This window comes from Doryrhamphus excisus, linkage group LG19 (assembly GCF_037039965.1).
Source record: "Doryrhamphus excisus strain RoL-2023G ecotype Guam linkage group LG19, RoL_Dexc_Guam_v1.1, whole genome shotgun sequence".
In the NCBI taxonomy this organism is placed as follows: Eukaryota; Metazoa; Chordata; class Actinopteri; order Syngnathiformes; family Syngnathidae; genus Doryrhamphus; species Doryrhamphus excisus.
Window position 1 is genome coordinate 15,120,882 of NC_136375.1, and position 20,210 is coordinate 15,141,091.

General features: G+C 41.4%; 4 protein-coding genes across 10 annotated transcripts in view; 2 read left to right on the top strand and 2 right to left on the bottom strand.

The window, feature by feature from the left end:
* golga5 (golgin A5) overlaps positions 1–389 on the bottom strand; it is a 19,161-nt gene extending 18,772 nt beyond the window's left edge. For both annotated transcript variants that reach the window (XM_078799200.1, XM_078799197.1), the window contains exon 1: positions 103–389. The gene's annotated coding sequence lies outside the window, so the exon portion shown is untranslated. The remainder of the gene's footprint in view (positions 1–102) is intronic.
* The window catches only part of cnih1 (cornichon family member 1), a 7,719-nt gene extending 234 nt beyond the window's left edge, over positions 1–7,485 (top strand). The window contains exons 2-6 of one of the 2 annotated variants that reach the window (XM_078799205.1): positions 1,684–1,752; positions 2,032–2,079; positions 6,268–6,380; positions 6,464–6,607; positions 6,715–7,485. In XM_078799205.1, the coding sequence (XP_078655331.1) occupies positions 1,684–1,752; positions 2,032–2,079; positions 6,268–6,380; positions 6,464–6,607; positions 6,715–6,742 (402 nt within the window). In that variant the 3' untranslated portion in view covers positions 6,743–7,485. The remainder of the gene's footprint in view (positions 1–1,683; positions 1,753–2,031; positions 2,080–6,267; positions 6,381–6,463; positions 6,608–6,714) is intronic. The other variant, XM_058057050.2, reaches the window with a different exon arrangement.
* Positions 6,860–13,050, bottom strand: cdkn3 (cyclin dependent kinase inhibitor 3). 5 transcript variants are annotated; one of them, XM_078799204.1, is made up of 9 exons: positions 11,056–11,792; positions 10,641–10,752; positions 10,229–10,310; positions 10,077–10,132; positions 9,943–9,987; positions 9,115–9,337; positions 9,009–9,040; positions 8,827–8,930; positions 6,860–7,842 (listed from the first exon to the last, which is right to left on the bottom strand). In XM_078799204.1, exons 3-9 carry the CDS (start codon positions 10,306–10,308, stop codon positions 7,753–7,755), a joined length of 630 nt encoding a protein of 209 aa, XP_078655330.1. In that variant the 5' UTR covers positions 10,309–10,310; positions 10,641–10,752; positions 11,056–11,792; the 3' UTR covers positions 6,860–7,752. The 5 variants fall into 5 exon arrangements, with proteins under 5 accessions (XP_078655330.1, XP_078655328.1, XP_078655329.1 ...); XM_078799202.1 differs by having other exon boundaries at positions 10,229–10,313; XM_078799203.1 differs by lacking the exons at positions 10,641–10,752; positions 11,056–11,792 and adding an exon at positions 13,030–13,050 and having other exon boundaries at positions 10,229–10,313.
* Positions 11,234–19,144, top strand: LOC131107209 (uncharacterized). The gene is made up of 15 exons (XM_078799201.1): positions 11,234–11,266; positions 11,432–11,597; positions 11,868–11,916; positions 13,099–13,263; positions 13,362–13,456; positions 13,621–13,757; positions 14,475–14,580; positions 14,661–14,799; positions 15,817–15,924; positions 16,023–16,112; positions 16,276–16,415; positions 17,995–18,081; positions 18,166–18,751; positions 18,824–18,918; positions 18,978–19,144. Exons 3-15 carry the CDS (start codon positions 11,875–11,877, stop codon positions 19,081–19,083), a joined length of 1,896 nt encoding a protein of 631 aa, XP_078655327.1. The 5' UTR covers positions 11,234–11,266; positions 11,432–11,597; positions 11,868–11,874; the 3' UTR covers positions 19,084–19,144.
* The last annotated feature ends 1,066 nt before the right edge of the window (positions 19,145–20,210 follow it).

A 20,210-nucleotide genomic window follows, 5' to 3' on the forward strand; every position in this document is an offset into this window, starting at 1 on the left:
CATAATGAGGAAGTTAAATGTAGGCAGTTAGCATCGGCCTCCAAAGCTCCAAAGTCGGAGAGAGAGAGAGGGATAGCCAGGTTATGTTTGACGGCAACACACCTGCGGTAACTTAAATAGACTGAAACATGCGTGGAATATTCGAGTGACGTCCGCTAACAACGTTGCCATGCGCCCGTTTAGCGTTCTGCAATGACTTAAGTCGGCTAAACGCTTGACGTTGACCCGCTTAAACGCCAACTTGTTCACTCTCGGCTATATCTTCGCTCCCTTGTTGCGTTGTTTAACGACATTTGTCCGTTTGGGTCGCTGCCAAGTCAATATTGTGCTTGTCAAACGCTAAGGCGATTTGCTAGCTACTTGGCTAATAAGCTAGCAGGCTTAGCAAGAACCACATCGCGCTGTCACCTGCTTTATGGAGTACGTGAAGTCTCGCGAGAACAGCGAGGTGAACAGACTGCGGGTGTAAACACACACAGTACTATATTAACCCAAACACTCAAGTACAGAGTTAATATGGTGATTATTTTTAATTATTGTATCATTTAGATATAATAAAGGAACAAAATATTTAAAGTAATAATTACATGGTTTTACCAGCCATTATATTGGATGGGATGAGTGCACCTCTGTTCGATTCTCTGCTTGGAGAATCTCTGTGTGGAGTTGTGCATGTTCTCCCCGTGCATGCGTGGGTTTTCTCCGGGTACTCCGGTTTCCTCCCACTTTCCAAAAACATGCTAATTAGCCACTCCAAATTGTCCATAGGTATGAATGTGAGTGTGAATGGTTGTTTGTCTATATGTGCCCTGTGATTGGCTGGCCACCAGTCCAGGGTGTACCCCGCCTCTTGCCTGAAGTCAGCTGGGATAGGCTCCAGCATACCTGTGATCCGAGTGAGGATAAGCAGCAGAAAAAAATGGATGGGCGCAACCCTCAAGTATGTAGGCTGTGTGGCCTACATAGTAACCACTCTTCCACCGTGCGTGTTTAAAATACATTCATTCATTTTCTACCGCTTATCCTCATAAGGGTCACAGGGGTGCTGGAGCCTATCCCAGCTGTCTTGGGGCGAGAGGCGGGGTACACCCTGGACTGGTGGCCAGCCAATCACAGGGCACATATAGACAAACAACCATTCACACTCACATTCATACCTATGGACAATTTGGAGTGGCTAATTAACTTAGCATGTTTTTTTTGGAATGTGGGAGGAAACCGGAGTACCCGGAGAAAACCCACGCATGCAACAGAACATGCAAACTCCACACAGAGATGGCTGAGGGTGGGATTGAACTCTGGTCTCCTAGCTGTGAGGTCTGCGCGCTAAACACTCGAACGCCGTGCAGCCCCAGTGAATGAATAAATGGCTTCAATTAGTTGAGCTGTTTTTCTTAAACTAATCTATTTCATTAATAAATAGTTAATTAATAAAAGTTAGTTATGACACGCTATGACACATTAGGGGAATTTGGATAAAGTATTGGTTTTGGATTGAATTGATCAAATCGTAAACTAAATCAGTGGTATCGCCCATAACTAGCATATGTGACATTGGCGTACCCAAAGCAGGAAGAGGCTATTGGTACATTTTTACATGTTGATCAGTTCTGGTGCTTGAGTACGTCACGTTTCCCTTGAATTGTGGATTATGAATACTTACGTTTGCATTGTGCTCTGCAGATAATTGCGTTTGACGAGCTGAAGACGGACTACAAGAATCCCATAGATCAGTGTAACACCTTAAATCCGGTAAGTTCTCTCGCCAACGCCTCTGTCCCGCCCTCCTTGCCTCGATGAGCGCATGCCGAAATTGCTCTGATTGACCGACGAGAGAAGATCTTTCTGTGTGCCTTTATGCAGTCATTTCCCCTGCACTGTTATGCAAAATAACCTGGCTGTCTTATTATCAATTCAACTTGTTTCCGCTGTCTAAACTCTAATGCTCTAATTCTTTTGTCCCTCCAACCACCCCACCCCCGCCCCAATCCGCTTTGTTTACACATGGCTAACGGCAACAACAAAAAAAAGACAATTGAAAAGGTCAAAAAGATTAGGAGAATGAAAATTGCATTGAAGGTTTGTACCAATTTTACCAAGTTTGAAATGACTTCAAGTCTTCAGTCTCTGTCATTGTGCACGAAGAAGCGTTTGCAAACGTCTTTTCACTTAACTAAACCAGCTTGAGTTTGGGGATTAGATGTTAGCACCTTTAGTGGACCAGTTGGTTGCATTTTGGATGCAGTGTTTCCCATACATTTGTGGCGGACTGCCATAAATGGATTTGATACGACGTGCTCACCTTTGGCACAGATAAAAAGATAAATATTATGCCAGTAATACATTTGGCCCTCGTCTGTAGCGGTTCATTGATTGCAGTAGGATTCAGTATTAATACATGGAATATTTTGGTGGTTATGGAATTGAACACCTGTTTATAATATGACATTCTAACATTACTTTAGCCTTGTAGACATGAAATAACACCCATATAGTCACCCTTACATTTGAATAAGACAAAATAAGACATATTACACGTAAATAAGATAACATGTAATCACTGGAGCTTCCCCCCCAGAAAATTATTTTTTTTTGAAAAGTTATATTTTATCAAATTTATCAGTAAGATGTCATAGTCGCTCTTTTTTTCACCTCTTCCCAAATGCTTCATGGCAAATTATGCTAATTAGTTAATTGTGCCGATACGCTGACCCACCGCAAATAGATAGCAGTCCTGTGGGAAACACTGCTGTTAGTATGGAATATTTATAACGTGTGTACTTTTTTTATGCATATGTCGTCATCTTTGAGAAGTTGGTAGTAAAGCCCCGGTACCAACCTGCCGCACTTGCAAGTGTGTGTCGTCTACTGGCAAAAATGTGGTGGAAATTTGGGCGCGTGATTTCCACACTGAGTGCCGGCATTTAGACTCCAGGAAGTCGGGTCGGTTGCATCTGCAGCTCAGAGAGCAGCGGACGCATCCGTAGGGGCCCAGCAGAGGTGAAGCGTGGAAGAGTCATGTGGTGCACGGCCACTTGGCCTGTTGAACACAACTCGCATTCATCGCAACAAGCGAGTGAGTAAGGATACCAGTATGGCCGCCGTACGATAACATGGCAATCGCGCAACGGTGGTACGTTCTCGGCATGTACAGCCGGCTTACCACGTGTGCAACCCCCCTCCCCACGTTTTCATAAAAAACATGGTGGCCGTGGTGTCCCTAAAGAGCGCACAGTGGGTTGTGACCGGGGCTTAAGATTCTGTCTTTGTAGATAAGATAAGAAAATAAGTAGTCCTTAGCAAAATATGCTAACATACTGGACTGCTCACATCAATCATGTTAACTGAAAAGACTTGCAAAGGCTCATAACATGCATGATATGAATATGGGTACTACTACTTCTATTACTACTACTACTATTATTATTATTATTAGGACCCTTCCCTTGTGTTTGCATATCAGGTGACTTCCCAGGGAGATCAGGTCAGGTGATCAGCTTCGTGGCTTTTCCCCATTTGGTGCAACTACCACAGAAAATGTCAGCTCAGGGATAAGAAAAAAAAAAGGAGCGCTTGATTTCATTCTTGCCTCAATTTAGTGTTTTTTTTTTTTTATTGGAGCAAAGTTTTTAATTCGATTTATTAATATTATGTCATAATTCCGGGCGGCACGGCGGTCTAGTGGTTAGCGCGCAGACTTCACAGCTAGGAGACCAGGGTTCAATTCCACCCTCGGCCATCTCTGTGTGGAGGTTTGCATGTTCTACCCGTGCATGCGTGGGTTTTCTCCGGGTACTCCGGTTTCCTCCCACATTCCAAAAAAACATGCTAGGTTAATTAGCCGCTCCAAATTGTCCATAGGTATGAATGTGAGTGTGAATGGTTGTTTGTCTATATGTGCCCTGTGATTGGCTTGCCACCAGTCCAGGGTGTACCCCGCCTGGGATAGGCTCCAGCACCCCCGCGACCCTCGTGAGGAAAAAGCGGTAGAAAATGAATGAATGAATGTCATAATTCCATCCCTAGTCGTTACCTTTTATCTGGTAGGTCTTTTTTTCCATTCGGTGCAGCCATGGCATCTGTAAAGCTGAAGCTCACGTTGACAAATCGCTGGAAAAACAAAAAAAAAAGTTAGGAGAAAATGATAAAATATACAATTATAAATATTTAAAATGTCTTGTCTCTAATAGATGCCTGCCACCCTCTGCAGTTGACTACATTGTAACACATATGTGAATATTCCGCTGTTGTTTGTGACGCCCTGGTCCAGAACCTCATGATTCTGGTTCTTGGCTCGTGACTTGTGGAGCAGATGGTCGAGCACCGTGCTCCCGTCCAGCTCAGCGCTTCTGTTTTTTTTTTGTTTTTTTTAGTGCTGCTGATTGGCCAGTGAGCTGACTAATGGGCGGAGCTACCAGCAGATTCCAACATGTTTACATTATGTACTGACAGTGCAGCCTTTCCACATAAACACACACACACACACACACACCATGAATGCATGGCTTACATGTTGCGCCTGCATCTGCCCCGCCCACCAACACCCCCGTGCCCTCCCGACACAGACACTCGCTTGCCGCATGCCTCCCGCCCAGTGTGTCGGCCCCATCTGTTTTTTTTGGTCAGGAAGCGCCGTGAAATACTATACATGTTAATAATTGACCACAATGTGGACTATGCTTTATTAATATCACCTCCGCCAAGTGCAAAGAAATGGTTGCCGCTTTGCTGCCATAATTAGCCTTTTATTCCATTTGAGCGTTGGCGCTCCCTGTTGATGCGCACTCACAATGGCGTGACAACGGGACTGTCCGTGTTAGCTTATGGCTCCCAACGCCGTGTTGCCATGAAACAGACACTCGCAAGCCCACGTAATGGTTTCATTTCATTTGAACGTGCATCAGATTACAATTGAATGCATCACATAATCAGTTCACAGTTCCACATGTCCAAAAGGAGTAGGAAGAAGCAAAGCTTATTAAATCCTACCCCTCCATCTGGTAATTTTACAATCACTAACTGTTACATTTGTTCACTTCCTGCTTTCCATAATATGGTTTGTTTTTTTTAATTACAAAAAATGTAAATTATTATTTAAAAAATATTATTAAATTATTTTTTAATTAATTTATTTTAAATTAAAAAAATTTTTTTTAATTTTTTGTCACATACCGAAGTACAAGGTGATATGAGCATCCAATGCCATAATGGGTACCATAGTAAGTGTCAATATAGTGATATATATAGCACATCATGACTGGTTCAAGACTCTTCATCCTTGGATTTAGCAAATGTATTTTATTTATTTATTCATTAATTTATTTTATTAAATTTTTATTGATTTTTAAAATTAAAAAAATATATTTTTTTTAAATTTTTTGTCACGTACCGAAGTAGGAGAGAAGTACTTGTAGAGAAGTATTGGATGACATTTTTAGGTATATACACTATGATAACGTTGCACAGATAGATTGTAGTCCTGGATTTAAACGGTGTACGCTTTGTGAGACGAGAGATGCAACCATTAACATTTTTGCACTTCGGATCCCTACATTTAAATATATACCAGAGCTGTTTGCTGCGATATTATAATTATTGTTAATTTGACATGAGGCTGTGATAAAGTATTTTCTTCAGGTAAGTATAAGATACAAGTATATGCATACATGCCCCAAAAATCCTTAACAGAAAAGGGTCACATACTTCCACACAGCCATATTTAGGCGGGACCTATGATGCTCATTGAGTTGCGGACCCCAACATCGCAGCTCCACACCATAACCAGCACAGAAAAGAAAGCTTTCTAGATCTTAAAAGACCATGGCCACAACTGTCGGGAGTGGACTGTGCTTGGTAAATAAAGTTGTGTACAATTGAAATGTTGCCAATCACCAATAAAAGATAAATAGTTGACAGCTATAGTTATGAAACTTGGACACTCCATTTATACTCGGGAATTACGCTTCTATGGGATCGGCTCCATCCCGATTGGAGATGTTGACAGTATCGGTTTCTTTAACCGCACACACACTATTCACATATCTCCATTTTGAGGATCACTTAAGAGTTTGGCCTTGGCGGAGGTTCTTATTTAAAGTGACAGTGTAGCCGATGGCCGTATGTCCCATCAGCGCGCTTCATCTCCAGCATGATGCCTCACTTTGATGGTTTTTTTCCGACTCTTTTATCGACCGCGTTGTTTTTTTTGGGGGGGGTCAAAAGGTCAATGCCTAACTAACGACTTATTTCCCCTTTCCCGCTTTTTAGCTGGTGCTCCCGGAGTATCTCATCCATTTCTTCTTCTGCGTCATGTTCTTCTGTGCGGCCGAGTGGCTCACGCTCTGCCTCAACCTGCCCCTGCTGGCCTATCATGTCTGGAGGTAGGTGTGCCCCCCCCCCCCCTCCAAAAAAAAAAAACATTTGCATCCAGTCTCGCTAGCAACACAATGATGGCCCTTTGCAGGTACACAAGCAGACCCGTGATGAGCGGTCCAGGGCTCTACGACCCGACGACCATCATGAACGCCGACATCCTGGGCTTCTGTCAGAAGGAAGGCTGGTGCAAGCTCGCCTTCTACCTCCTGTCCTTCTTCTACTATCTCTACGGGTACGTGTCGTTTGTATTTACTTGGCATTACCAAATATTATATTTTGAAAAGAAAGTTAAACTCACCAAATATGAACGTTTCTTGATGCCCTTCTTGTCTGGAACAGCATGATCTACGTCTTGGTTAGCTCCTAAAGGCCAAGCAGGTGCTAAGAGACATGTGGACACTCGGATGTCAGTGCTGGACACGGCAGCGACCGCAGACCATCGCCCATCGGCAACACTACTAAGACGCCATCTTGAATCTGTGGGACGCAGCGTCAGCTCACAGCACCACCGCCGTCCAACATTTTATGGACAGAACCCTGCATAGGACTATTAAACCCCCTCCCCTTCCCCTTTTCTTCTTGTCATGGAGCCAATGATGGTGTTAATGGTGGGGTTGTGCTACAACGACAAGAGTGTTTACTAGCTAGCTAGACATTTCCTAGTTGGTTCCGTCAACTCCACTATAAAACACTCGCACAGGGACCGCTTGTACACCGTCGCCTCACTCGATCGCATCACCTGTCTTATAAAAACTGCGTGTAAAACTCATGACCAATTGAAAAGGTACACTCAACAATAAAAAGTGACACATTCATACTTCCTGTATGGACTGCACCACTGTTTTTTGTTGAATGCACTTTTATTGTTTATCGCCAACTTAGAACTCCAGTGTTATGTTTTTTTCTTTTTGCGTGTCATATTTGTTCTTGCAGCACTCCTCACTATTTCAATGTCTTGTTCAGACACTTAAGGCCATCAGACAGGAACGAAAAGTGTTCAAATGTGTACATTTTTGTGTGCAGGGTGAACACTCTTCATCTATCACATCCCAAAATGTCACCTCGAAAAACATTTTGACGAGTTTGACAAAATAAAACCATCCCACTCTGTTTTAGACTTGAATATTTTTTTTTTTAACTTTCAAATGTAAATAGCAAAAAAAGGTCATGCAATGCTATGGATGTACTTATACCACATGATATAAGGACGTATTACAGCCTACTGTACCAAAAGCCCCAGACTTCCATTTCCTAAGATCCAAAAACAGACCATCAAGAAGCTAATTTGATTACCGTAACTGGAAAAAAAAGATATATATTATGATTATTTTTTTAAAGTGCACTCATCGATGACGTCACAGCGAAGGGGAATGCAGCTCATCGAGAAACAGAGCGCTCTGTAGGAACATCCCTGCTTTCTTGGTAGGCGGTGTATCGCTCCCGGAAGTCATGCAGGAAGTTGTATTGCTTTGAAAGAAAAAGAAATAGAAGGAATGGGGGAAAAAAAAAATCAGTATCTACATTATGTTTATGTGGATTAGGTCTTACGTGGTGTACCGACACTGACCTGTGAGAGGCAGCATTGTGTCGCACGTCGCCGGGGAGGAAAAACGAAAAAGCGAGGCTAGCTGTTAGCCTGACAATTATTTTCGTTAAGGCTTGAAGGACATAATATATAAACTGTTATATTTAACACAATTCCACCAATTTGGTCCGCCATTTTAGAAGGCCGTCTTTTTTTAACTTTAGGTTACTATTCATGCTTTGTTTCCGAGTTAGTCAGTGCTATCGTTCTCTTTAACTACCGGTTACTATTCTGGTCTCTTGTTTTGTTTCCGCGTTAGTCAGTCCTATCGTTCTCTGATTGGCTATTCCTTTCACGTGACAATCATGGAGTCCGTTGATTTGACGTCCACAAACACGAAAAGGCGAGGCTAACTGTTGGCCTTACTAGTGTTAATTATATCATCTTCAGTGAGGCTTGCAGGCCACGTTACGTAAAGACTAATATTTGACAATTTCATTTCAGAAGTCAGTCTTTTTTTTAACTTTAGGTTACTATTCATGCTTTGTTTCCGAGTTAGTCAGTGCTATCGTTCTCTTTAACTACCGGTTACTATTCTGGTCTCTTGCTTTGTTTCCGTGTTAGTCAGTCCTATCGTTCTCTGATTGGCTATTCCTTTCACGTGACAATCATGGAGTCCGGTGATTTGACGTCCACAAACACGAAAAAGCGAGGCTAACTGTTGGCCTTACTAGTGTTAATCATTTTGATAATTTCTTATCAATTATCTTCAGTGAGGCTTTATCTTCACTAAAGACTAATATTTGACGCAAATTCATTTCAGAATTTTTTTCATTTTTTTTTTAACTTTGTCAATATTCGCTTTCCTGCTTTACTTTCGAGTTAGTCAGATCGTTCTCTGATTGGCTAGAACTTCCAATACTCACTTTGATGGTCTGTATGGCTCCACCCCCTCGGAGCGCCCGAAGAATGTCGATGGCTTTGTTGGCCGTCATGGTTACGGACAGCTGAATGAGCAGGCAGGCGGCGACTGGACACATAAAAGAAAAAAAAAGAGTCAAAGTGACGTCAGAAATCTAACATACGAGGCGGGGAAAAAATGTCTTACTTAACGCTGAGCGCCCCAAACCTCCATAACAGCTGAAAAGGAAGACAAACGTCAGAAAATCACTGGGCATCTCATCAATGGGGAACACCGGCAAAGCTCCACTCACTGGATGATGGTCCTGTGCTGACTCTCCAGGCTGTCCTGCAGCTGGTCCAGGATCCGGCAACACTGCTCGAACTCAGGGGTGTCCCCGTCCGGGAAGGGCTCGTGGTGCACGGTGAAGCCCCTCTGCCGGTAGACCTCCAGCAGGGACGGCACGCGGTACTTGGCCAGCTCGCCTCTGGTGCACAGCACGTACACATCCCGCACGCCCTGCTTGTGGAGCTCCTCTGTGAAGGATAACAATATGTAGTTCCACGCAGGGATGCCGAGTGGGGGGCGTTGCATTATTGGCTAATTTGCATATTAGTATTTGTGTTGGTGGAAATTTCTACTAAGTAGAATATCAAGTTTATTTAACTTGAGTTTACAAATGAAATGTATTCTTATGGTGTTATTATGACTGTTGTATATATTTTTAAACTATTGTAGTGTTAGGTTACCGGTACATAATTCACCCCGGAACGATCGATAGGGGAGTGGTTGCCAACCGGAGGGGTGGGCGCGAGGGAAAGGGGGTTTCTCTTCCTGTTATGGTTGCAAGGTGTGCGGTTATGTCTCACGTAGCAAGGAATGTGAGTTAATGGTTGTGAGAAGAATAAAGTTTTCTCCCAAGTTCGACATTATTTATTGTATTTTCTTTTAATGTCATGTTTTTACCCCGTAACAGTAATTTCGTAGTGTGCTGATGCATTTTATGTATTACGCCGTGAGGGATTTCAATAACCGGAAATGTAAGGATTGCTGCTCATTGCAAGGCAATAAACGGTACTTTACAAAGTGTGCGCTCGATTTGACGGACATTTTCCAAACATTTGAAGGGGTCTTGCCTCACCGACGTCTCTCTGCAGGCTCCTGCGGATATCTTTGTATCTGCAACCTGAACAGGATATGAAAAGATAGAATCATTTTTGAATTATCAATTGCTCACACGTGCAGGACAAAACATTTCAGATCACGTTACGCTACCCGGAAGTGCACATATGCCGAGGAACTGTGAGGATTCCACTTCAGCCAAAGGCAACCTGAAAGTACGGGCAGTATGTCCGTTATTTAGACATTTGACAATAATAATAATAATAATAATAATAATAAGACGCTTTAAGACAGACAGAACCCACCAAGAGATGTCAAAAGGAGTCAATTCTTCTTGTCCCGAGTCGTCTTCTTCGGATGAAGAGTCAAACTCGCTGTTCCTCATGGCTTCTGACACATTGGCACAGGAAGTAGTTATTCATATGAAACATTTTGACAGCAGCATGTTTATAAATGTTGCAGTGGTAGTTGACATACAATGACGTCATTTGTGTGCGCAAAAGGTATTCAAAACGGAACAAAAACAGTTATCGTGTTTGACGCCAACGACAACTAAGAACTACTACGGGAGTTGCTAGCATTAGCCGTGTAGCTAGGCTATGAAATCGAAGCTACGCGTATAAAAACTCAAGCTGGAAAAACAGTATAGATACAATACACATATATCTGTAAACAGCTTAATTAAATATCGGTGAAGGTTTGTCTTCATTTCCTTACGAGGCTTTGTTGTCGAATGTTTTGACAGCGCAGTCAGTCAGCTGCCACAGCGATTTGAAAAGTGCAGGAGAGTATTAGCCTATCAGAGCGACGGACGATGTTGTGGCCACGCCTTTCCAGGAAAAAGAAAGACATACGGGGGTGGCTTGATTTTAGTGTACAGGTTAGATTGTACGGGTGGGGCACAAGTCTTCTTCCACTTAAAGAAAATTGCCAGGTATTTGAATTTTTAGCTCAATTAAGATATTATTTTAATGAAAAAACATGTTTAAGTAGACTGTTGCATGTTTTACAATCACAAAAAAAGATTAAAATCAATACTCGTAATTAAAAATACACCCAATTAGATTTGTACTAAGTAAACACCTGTTATATACATATATATATATATATATATATATATATATATATATACCTGTGCTCATGTAGTATTTGAAGTGTGTTGCTGCGTGGTTTGTGCTCCCGGTGATCACGTCACGCAGGACATCTGCTGTCCACCCGGAGCTGCAGCACAAACACAAACTGCCACGCTCCAAACAAGTTGTATCTTTTTAGACGGGCAGAGAAAAGGGACATTTGAAGCATTTTGCCTCTTTTTAAAGAGCCTACTGATCATTCCTGCTGAGGTAAGTTGAAAAAGATGATATTTCTATCATTTTCCAGCATATTTTATCATTGTATTTTGCCATTGAGACTCCAATACATTTAGTTTGCAGGTGAAATAAAAATGTGTCTAAAAATTCCAGATAGATGATTTTCTAAGAAAATCATGATTTTTGTGTTTTATGCAGTTTGTAGACGCATGGTCGTTGTGCTAGCGCAAAGATTTTGGCTGCGGCAGAAGTAGTAGCAGCAGCGGCAGCAGCAGGCTGACCTCCTGCAGGGCATGCACAGCTCTTTGGCGGGTTGCTTCCTTCCTTAGCGGAGGGGGCTTCTGGCAGGGCCGTGCTTGAGCAGGTAGCACACATTGCAAACAGAGAATCAAACACAAATGTAGCACAAAAAAAAAAATAGGACATTTGGACTCATGCCTCAGCATTCCATGTATTTTTCTGCATATTAAACCAACAACCAGACATCACGTGTGTTGTTTTGTGTGTGAAATAAGAGATTTCCTTATTATTATTATTATTATTATTAATCATTATTTCTATCTGAATTGAACATTGGCACGCCATTGCGGAGCATCAGAGGCAGTTTTCTTATTTTTTTTTTTTTTCAAAAAAGGCAGGTCATGAAGCCTCAGGAGGCGGAGCTCGTCACTGAAATCTCCAAGGTAATAAACACAAATGTAGAAAAGCATGTACTACATACATTTGAATTATTATTATATTAATAATAATAATAATAATAAATGTAGTTAGAATGTTGTATTCTTGTGTTAGACCATGCCAACGTTTCACAACATGAGGTTTGGACATTAGGAAGTGAGTCCTGAAAGACGTTTGGGATGGCTCAAAACGTTGGGTTTCAAAAGGGCGTGGTAAAACTTCCCCTTTGTGATGTCACAGAGGGATGCGCTTCCTTATATGGGCGTGTGTGTAAGCCGGATAAGCGCTCCGCCCTCCCCCAACCAATGGCCGTGCCTGTAGGCGGGCCATGGGTGGAATTAAAGGGGACCGATTATGCTCATTTTTCAACCCTTTGTATTGAGTTGTGGACTCCTATAGAGCAGCTACACACAATAACCAACAGAGAAAGCTTTCTAGATCTTCCACAATCTGCACCTACTCCTGCTGTATTTCCTTGGATTTGTGCTTTCCGTCAAAACGGTTTGTTTGTCAGACACTATATTTATAATATAATAAAAATAACTAATCATTAGTACAAATTATAGTACACTACAGCTGATTGGTTGTTACCAGGTGCATATTTTATTGTTTATCAACAATAAAAGCTAGATTTAATAAATATTAATGTTATATTTAATATGAAATATAGAATACAAAAAATAAGATAAATTAAACATAAAATAAAAGTAATCTAGACAATAATATATTATGAATAAAACTTAATTATGTATAATAAAATCAAATACATTAATTGTTTTTTGTTTGTCTTCAAGGACTAAATAGTAATACTAATACTAATTTGTATATAGATAAGTCATACCTATTTAATATGATTAAATATAATTTAATTATAATTATGTTATATTCATTATAATTAATTATATTATATTAAATATATTATATTAACTATATTTCTAATAAATATTATTATATATTTATATACTATAACAATATAACATAAAAATAATAATTACAATAAAATATAAAATGAATGATATATTACATTACATGTTAATAATAGTATACATTTATAAATAATTTGAATAATTATACTGTTAGCAATAATAGTTGATAAAATAGCACATACGTTCCACTACCTGTTCGAAAGTGTCAATGCCGCTCACCAATGTGAAGTTTTCAGAGACATTTCGCATCCCTCTCGTCAGCTCCAAAGCATGGTCTCTGAGCTTAGGACGGGCTTGACGGGGGCCGTCCTGGACCTGGCCCACATCCAGCACGGAGACTCCTTCCTGCGTGAGGAGCTGGAAGAGAACAGGCGGCGTTGTCAGAAGAAAGCCGTGCGCTTGGAGGCTCTGGTGGAGTCGCTGAAGGTGAGCCAGCCGTGAATACTCGGAGAAGTACTCGGAGTAGTACTCGGAGTAGTACCTGCACTGGCCTGCTGACGAGATGTCCTGTCGCCGGTCCACAGGAGGAGCTGGCCGTGATGCGTTGTCAGGTGTTGCAGCTGTGCGCCGACGGACGGCGACCTCCGCAGGACGAAGACGGCTCTGCAGACCAAGACGCGTAAGAAACAACTCCGAGTGAGACTTCTTGTTTGACATTCCCAAAAGAAACCACGGTTGTAAAATTAATCTGTTCCGGGGTCAAACTGTGGCCACCTTGAACTCAAAATGGACAGGCAGGTGTGTTTTCTCCATCATACCATCTCAACTCTTTACCTGACACAGCCATCCAGCTGATGGGCGGGGCCAGTGTGACCGCTCGTCTGCGGGAGGGGCGTGGTCCTCAGAGGCTCCATGCAGAGGAAAAGCCCTCCTCCATTGCTTCCTGCAAGGCCTCAAAGCTGGTCTCACCGAAGGAACAGGTTGGAAAGAACACAAATATGGACATGTACTACTTTCCAGGAAGTACAATCAACATGCCAAAAGATGCATTATTAATTAAGCTAGTAATTAGTTTTTATTGAAAAATATATATACTATATAAGCAGCAGTAATAATTATCATTTTAAAAAATCCATATAGTTCCTAATCTTAAATCTAAAGTACTTCATTTTTTTTGCATTATTAAGGTTTTGTCCAACTGTAATTCACCAATTTCACCACTAGGTAGAGCCATTGCACTGTTATTGTCTTTATCCTCAAGGCCATATTATATGAAGGTATTATAATAATAATAATTATTATTATTTAGAAACTACTAAGTAAGCAGTAATTATTTAAAAAAAAGTTTGTATAATTCTAAATAAATAAAAAATATATATATAATAAAATAAATAAATAAAATTAATAATAATTAAAATAAATAATAAATAATAAAATATAAATGTCTTTATCTATACTTAATATTTTTTGCAGCTTTTTCCCCCGGTATGAAAAGGCAGATTTCTAAGCGACTCATGAAATGATTTACAATAATGACGTTACCTTGAAATAAATATTTAAATACACATTTTAAAGTATTTGAATACTTATTTAAATACGTTTTGTAATGATGCTATATTGAAACGATCAAATCAAAACAATTGTGCATCAGTCCAAACAAAGTGAACAAAAAACGTGTTGTTGTTGTTGTTAAACAGATGCTCGACACCAGGTGGCGCTGCAGCTCCTCCACTCCGAATGGGAATACGTGTCCACGTTAAACGCGCTGTACGACGAATACAAGCCGACGACGTCTGAAACTCGGTACGTGTTGTTTCGACAGTAAAACAAACACTCTTGACTCTTGACGTAAAAAAACGCTTCTTCTTCTTCTTGTCATGAAGTGAGACGTTTGTCAAGCTTGTGGAGCAGCTGCTGCAGCGCCACCTGCTGTTCAGGAACACCCTGCAGGAGCGACTGTCTGGAGAACATTGGAAGTCTCTGGTGGGAGACATCCTGGTGCAGCTCGTCGGACAAAACGACGTACGCAACTTTAGGAACAGGAACGGAAGAGTTTTTAAAACTGTCATAGTCAATAGTTAGCACGAGTTAGCACTAGTATATGACTAAAAAGGTACAAATCATTGTGACACACCGGTGGATAATAGCACTCAGTGTAGTGGCGCCATCTGGTGGTGAAATAGACAAATTGCTGTTTCATTAAATCATTTCATGATTTTTTAACACAAATAATTGTTGCTAGTGGCCGGATAAATTACTATAAAAATCATAATTCATTTAAAGAATATATTGGTAAAAAAAGACTAACAATAACTAAAAAAAACGTCTTTAATAACTTCAGCCAATATACTTTCATTTAATAATTAATATTATTAATAATAATATTGACGCAATCACATTGACATATGTTCAATGTTTACATAATAAAAAATTATAAATCATTTAGAAATAATATTTACAAATATATTGATATTTATGTTAAATATTTTGACAATATTTAAATTCTAAAAAAAAAACATTCATTTAAAATAAAACATTGAAAAACCTTTACATTAAACTGGTATTTATTTTCATTTATACAGTATTTAAATATAATAAAATCATTGTTTTTTATTTAAAATATCTTTTCAATATTTGTACTATTCTTAAAATCTAAAAAAATGTTTTTAAATGATCCAATAAATTAATTAATTTAAATAAATATTTTAAAAAATTATGAGTTACCAAAATAATGCATTTAAAAACATTTCCAAAATATTTACATTATGTTGATATTTATGTTTTATACTATTTTTAAATGATCCAAAATGTATTATTTATAATAGATTTTTTAAAATATGACATTAGGTTGACATACTATATTTAAATTGTAAAAATGAATTACTTCAAGTTTCAAAAACATATTTGTTTTCATTCTAAAAAAAGTTAATACATTGCTATTTATCTTGGATACTTGTTGGTAGGTCTGCATTGACCTATTTGAGAAGCGCTGGTTTAAGCCTTGGGGGAGGTCACTAACCCTGCATATTCACCATGCAGACATCTTTCTCGGACATGTACGTGGCCTACACCAGCACGCTGGCATCCTTCCTCTCGCTGGAGATCAGCGGACCCAATCCTCCTGCTGAAGAGAGACAGGAGAAGCAGGTGGGAGGATTTCACTGTGGTATCAACGGGGTACTCGTAGTACTGCGTACGTGTGTGTACTCTGTGGCGCTCTGATGACTTGGACTGTGTGCCGACAGAATGGCCGAGCGGAAAAGGAGCAAATCCAAGTCCTTTCGCTTCTTCTGTCGCCCGTGTCCCGTGTCCACTGCTACCTGAGTCACATCCAGGTGAGCCGCCCAGAAAACAAAACCTCATCTAGTCTAGAAAAGTAAAATGGCGGTCAACACCGTAGCTACGTATACTTCACGTCTGGTAAAAATACCTCATACACGCACACAGGAGTTACCATGGAAAATATCCAAGGTTTCTTTTTGTCCTTCCCGTTGTGAGAACCTGCTGCAGTGGACCAGTAAGGAACATCCTGACTGCCGCCTCCTGCTGGGCACCGAGCGAGCGCTCAGGGACGTTTTGTGTCGTTGTCACGTCATCCTGGAGGAAGACGTGCGGTGGGACGACCAGGAGGGACAACGGTCAGTCACACATGGCGTGCAACAATCTACCATATCATCTACCATACACTCTACCATATCATCTCCTATACAATCTACCATATAATCTACCATATCATCTACCATACACTCTACCATACCATCTCCTATACAATCTACCAAATAATCTACCATATAATCTCCTATACAATCTACCATATCATCTCCTATACAATCTACCATATAATCTACCATATCATTTCCTATACAATCTACCATATCATCTACCATACACTCTACCATATCATCTCCTATACAATCTACCATATAATCTACCATATCATCTACCATACACTCTACCATACCATCTCCTATACAATCTACCATATAATCTACCATATCATCTACCATACACTCTACCATACCATCTCCTATACAATCTACCATATAATCTACCATATCATCTACCATACCATCTCCTATACAATCTACCATATAATCTACCATACAATCTACCATACCATCTCCTATACAATCTACCATATAATCTACCATACAATCTACCATATCATCTCATATACAATCTACCATAAACTCTACCATATAATCTCCTATACAATCTACCATACAATCTACCATATAATCTCCTACACAATCTACCATACACTCTACCACATAATCTCCTATACACTACCATATAATCTCCTATACAATCTACCATACACTCTACCATGTAATCTCCTACACAATCTACCATACACTCTACCATATAATCTACCATACAATCTACCATACTCTCTACCATATAATCTCCTAACCAATCTAGGGACAACGGTCAATCAGACATGGCGTGCAACAATCTACCATACACTCTACCATATAATCTCCGATACAATCTACCATATAATCTCCCATATAATCTCCGATACAATCTACCATACACTCTACCATATAATCTCCAGTACAATCTACCATACACTCTACCATATAATCTCCTATACAATCTACCATACACTCTACCATATAATCTCCAGTACAATCTACCATACACTCTACCATATAATCTCCTATACAAGCTACCATACACTCTACCATACAATCTACCATACACTCTACCACATAATCTCCTGTACAATCTACCATACACTCTACCACATAATCTCCTGTACAATCTACCATACACTCTACCATATAATCTCCTATACAAGCTACCATACACTCTACCATACAAGCTACCATACACTCTACCATATAATCTCCTAACCAATCTACCATACACTCTACAATATAATCTCCTAACCAATCTACTCTACCATATAATCTCCTATACAATCTACCATACACTCTACCACATAATCTCCTATACACTCTACCATATAATCTCCTATACACTCTACCATATAATCTCCTATACACTCTACCATATAATCTCCTATACACTCTACCATATAATCTCCTATACACTCTACCATATAATCTCCTATACACTCTACCATATAATCTCCTATACACTCTACCATATAATCTCCTATACACTCTACCATATAATCTCCCATCCAATCTCCTGCTATGCCTGGTAAAACGACGGCATTGTGTACCTGAGTGTGTGCGTTTGCATCAGTTGCTGTGACGTCACGGCTGGTGGATCATCTGCCAACATCTCCAGCGGCGCTCCTCAGAGGGCAAAAGGAGAAACTGCAGCACCGGGGTGAGTGTCGCCGCCATCCGCTGGTCATAAAGAGCACGACAAGCGAGACAACCGTACACCTCCGCTTGTCTTCCGACTCGCCAGAGAGTCTTTGGGGCTCACCAACGGGTCCGGCGTTGGCCACCCTCTGCGTCTGGAGTGCTGGTCCTGCAGCCCGGTGAGGAGGAAGAAATGCCTAGAGCGTCTCCGCCCATCCGGGCTCCTCACTCAGGACACCCCGGGATGGGGCGAGACCAGCGGCTCGGGCCGGGGCGCCTTCAGCCGGCACAATGGGAAAGGAGCGTCAGAACTGGATGCCCACCACGGAAACCAGAACCTGGAGGAGCACACGACGGACGGGGACACCTCAGCCTTGGATGACTCCTCCGTGACGTCCTGCAGCCCTGACGGCGCCCTGTGCAGGGAGGCGCCAGAGGACGAGGATGACAACCAGGTCCCGGTTCTCCTGAAGCCTCGGCAGCATTCCGAGAGGAGCGTTTGTCTCAGGTGGCAGATTCCCAGATTGACCCCCCATCCCCCGCTAAGGAAGTCCACCAGGACGTTCACAGACGGGCCCAGCCTTTTCACCTCCTGCCTGGCCAGCAAGAGGCTGGTCAGCGTCAGGACTGGCTCTCCTCCGCTCCGCGCCAACAGCGCCTTCAGGCCCATCTGGGACGACCCGTCTAAGCAGGTCAGCATCGCTTAGCTTAGCATCGTGCTAAGCTAATAGTGTCCACAAACATGCTGACCGTTGGTGTTGCAGGCCAACCCGGCTCCAGAGAAGGACCACAGGCAAGGCTTCATCCCGGTCCAGACGTCCTCCAGGCAGAACTTGGTGGCCGTGAGGGACAACCTGAGGTGAGATGGACCCATCTTACCTGACTGTTGGACTTCCCTTCACCTGTTGTCTTCTTCAGACCAGGACCGGGCCTGCTGGCTCAACCCAACTTCTCGGTGGCGCCGCCTAGTGGAACTCTGTGGGACGATAGCGAGGACAGCGAGGGACCATGCAGCACCGTTTGACTCTCCACTCCACTCCACTCAAGTACACACCGTGCCCCAATAAACTGCCATTGAACCTTAACACGTGGCATCTGTAAAGCTGACATTTTATCTGACCTTAAACTTCTTTTAGAAAGGACCGCCGCACTTCCTCCGCTCTAATAGACGCCGCACCTCAATTAATAAACAGACATTATTAATGGATGGCATCTGTAAAGCTGAAGTTTAAGATGACCTTTAAACTGGACTTGGGACAAAAGCAAATAAATAGAGTTAAAAATACCGTCATTTCTCCATTGGCAGCCTCCGCTCTAATAGATGCCACACCTCTATTAATCAACATAGACATTATTAATGGATGGCATCTGTAAAGCTGAAGTTTAAGATGACCTTTAAACTGGACTTGGGACAAAAGCAAATCAATGGAGTTAAAAATACCGTATTTTCTCCATTGGCAGCCTCCGCTTTAATAGACACCGCACCTCAATTAGTCACCACAGACTTCGTTAACAGATGGCATCTGTAAAGCTGAAGTTTCAGTTGACCTTTAAATTGCACGTGGGACAAAAACAAACCACTGGAGTTAAAATTACTGCATTTCCTCGACTGTAATAGACACCACACCTTAGTTAATCACCATAGTAATCATAAACGGATGGCATCTGTAAAGCTGAAGTTGAATATGATCCTTGACCTGTACGTGGGACAAAAACAATACACAAGAGTTAAAAATACTGCATTTCCTGCAATGGGAGCCTCCACTCCTATAGACGCCGCACCTCAATGAGTCACCATAGAGTTCCTAAACAGATGGCATCTGTAAAGCTGAAGTTTAAGTTGACCTTTAAAATGGACATGGGACAGAAACCAACCACATGAGTTAAAAATAGTGCATTTCCTCCAATGCGAGCCTCCTCTGTAATGGATGCCGCACCTCCATTAGCCTCCATAGACATTAGTAACAGGTGGCATCTGTAAAGCTGAAGTTTGGGGAGAGAAAATACAAGAAATAGCCGAAACACCGATCAACGCTTGCACGTCAATCACACATGGCATCTGTAAAGCTGCTACACATGGACCAACTTACTGTATGTTACAATGTTGTAATAAATATAATAGGTCATCCCTCGTTTATCACTGTTAATCGG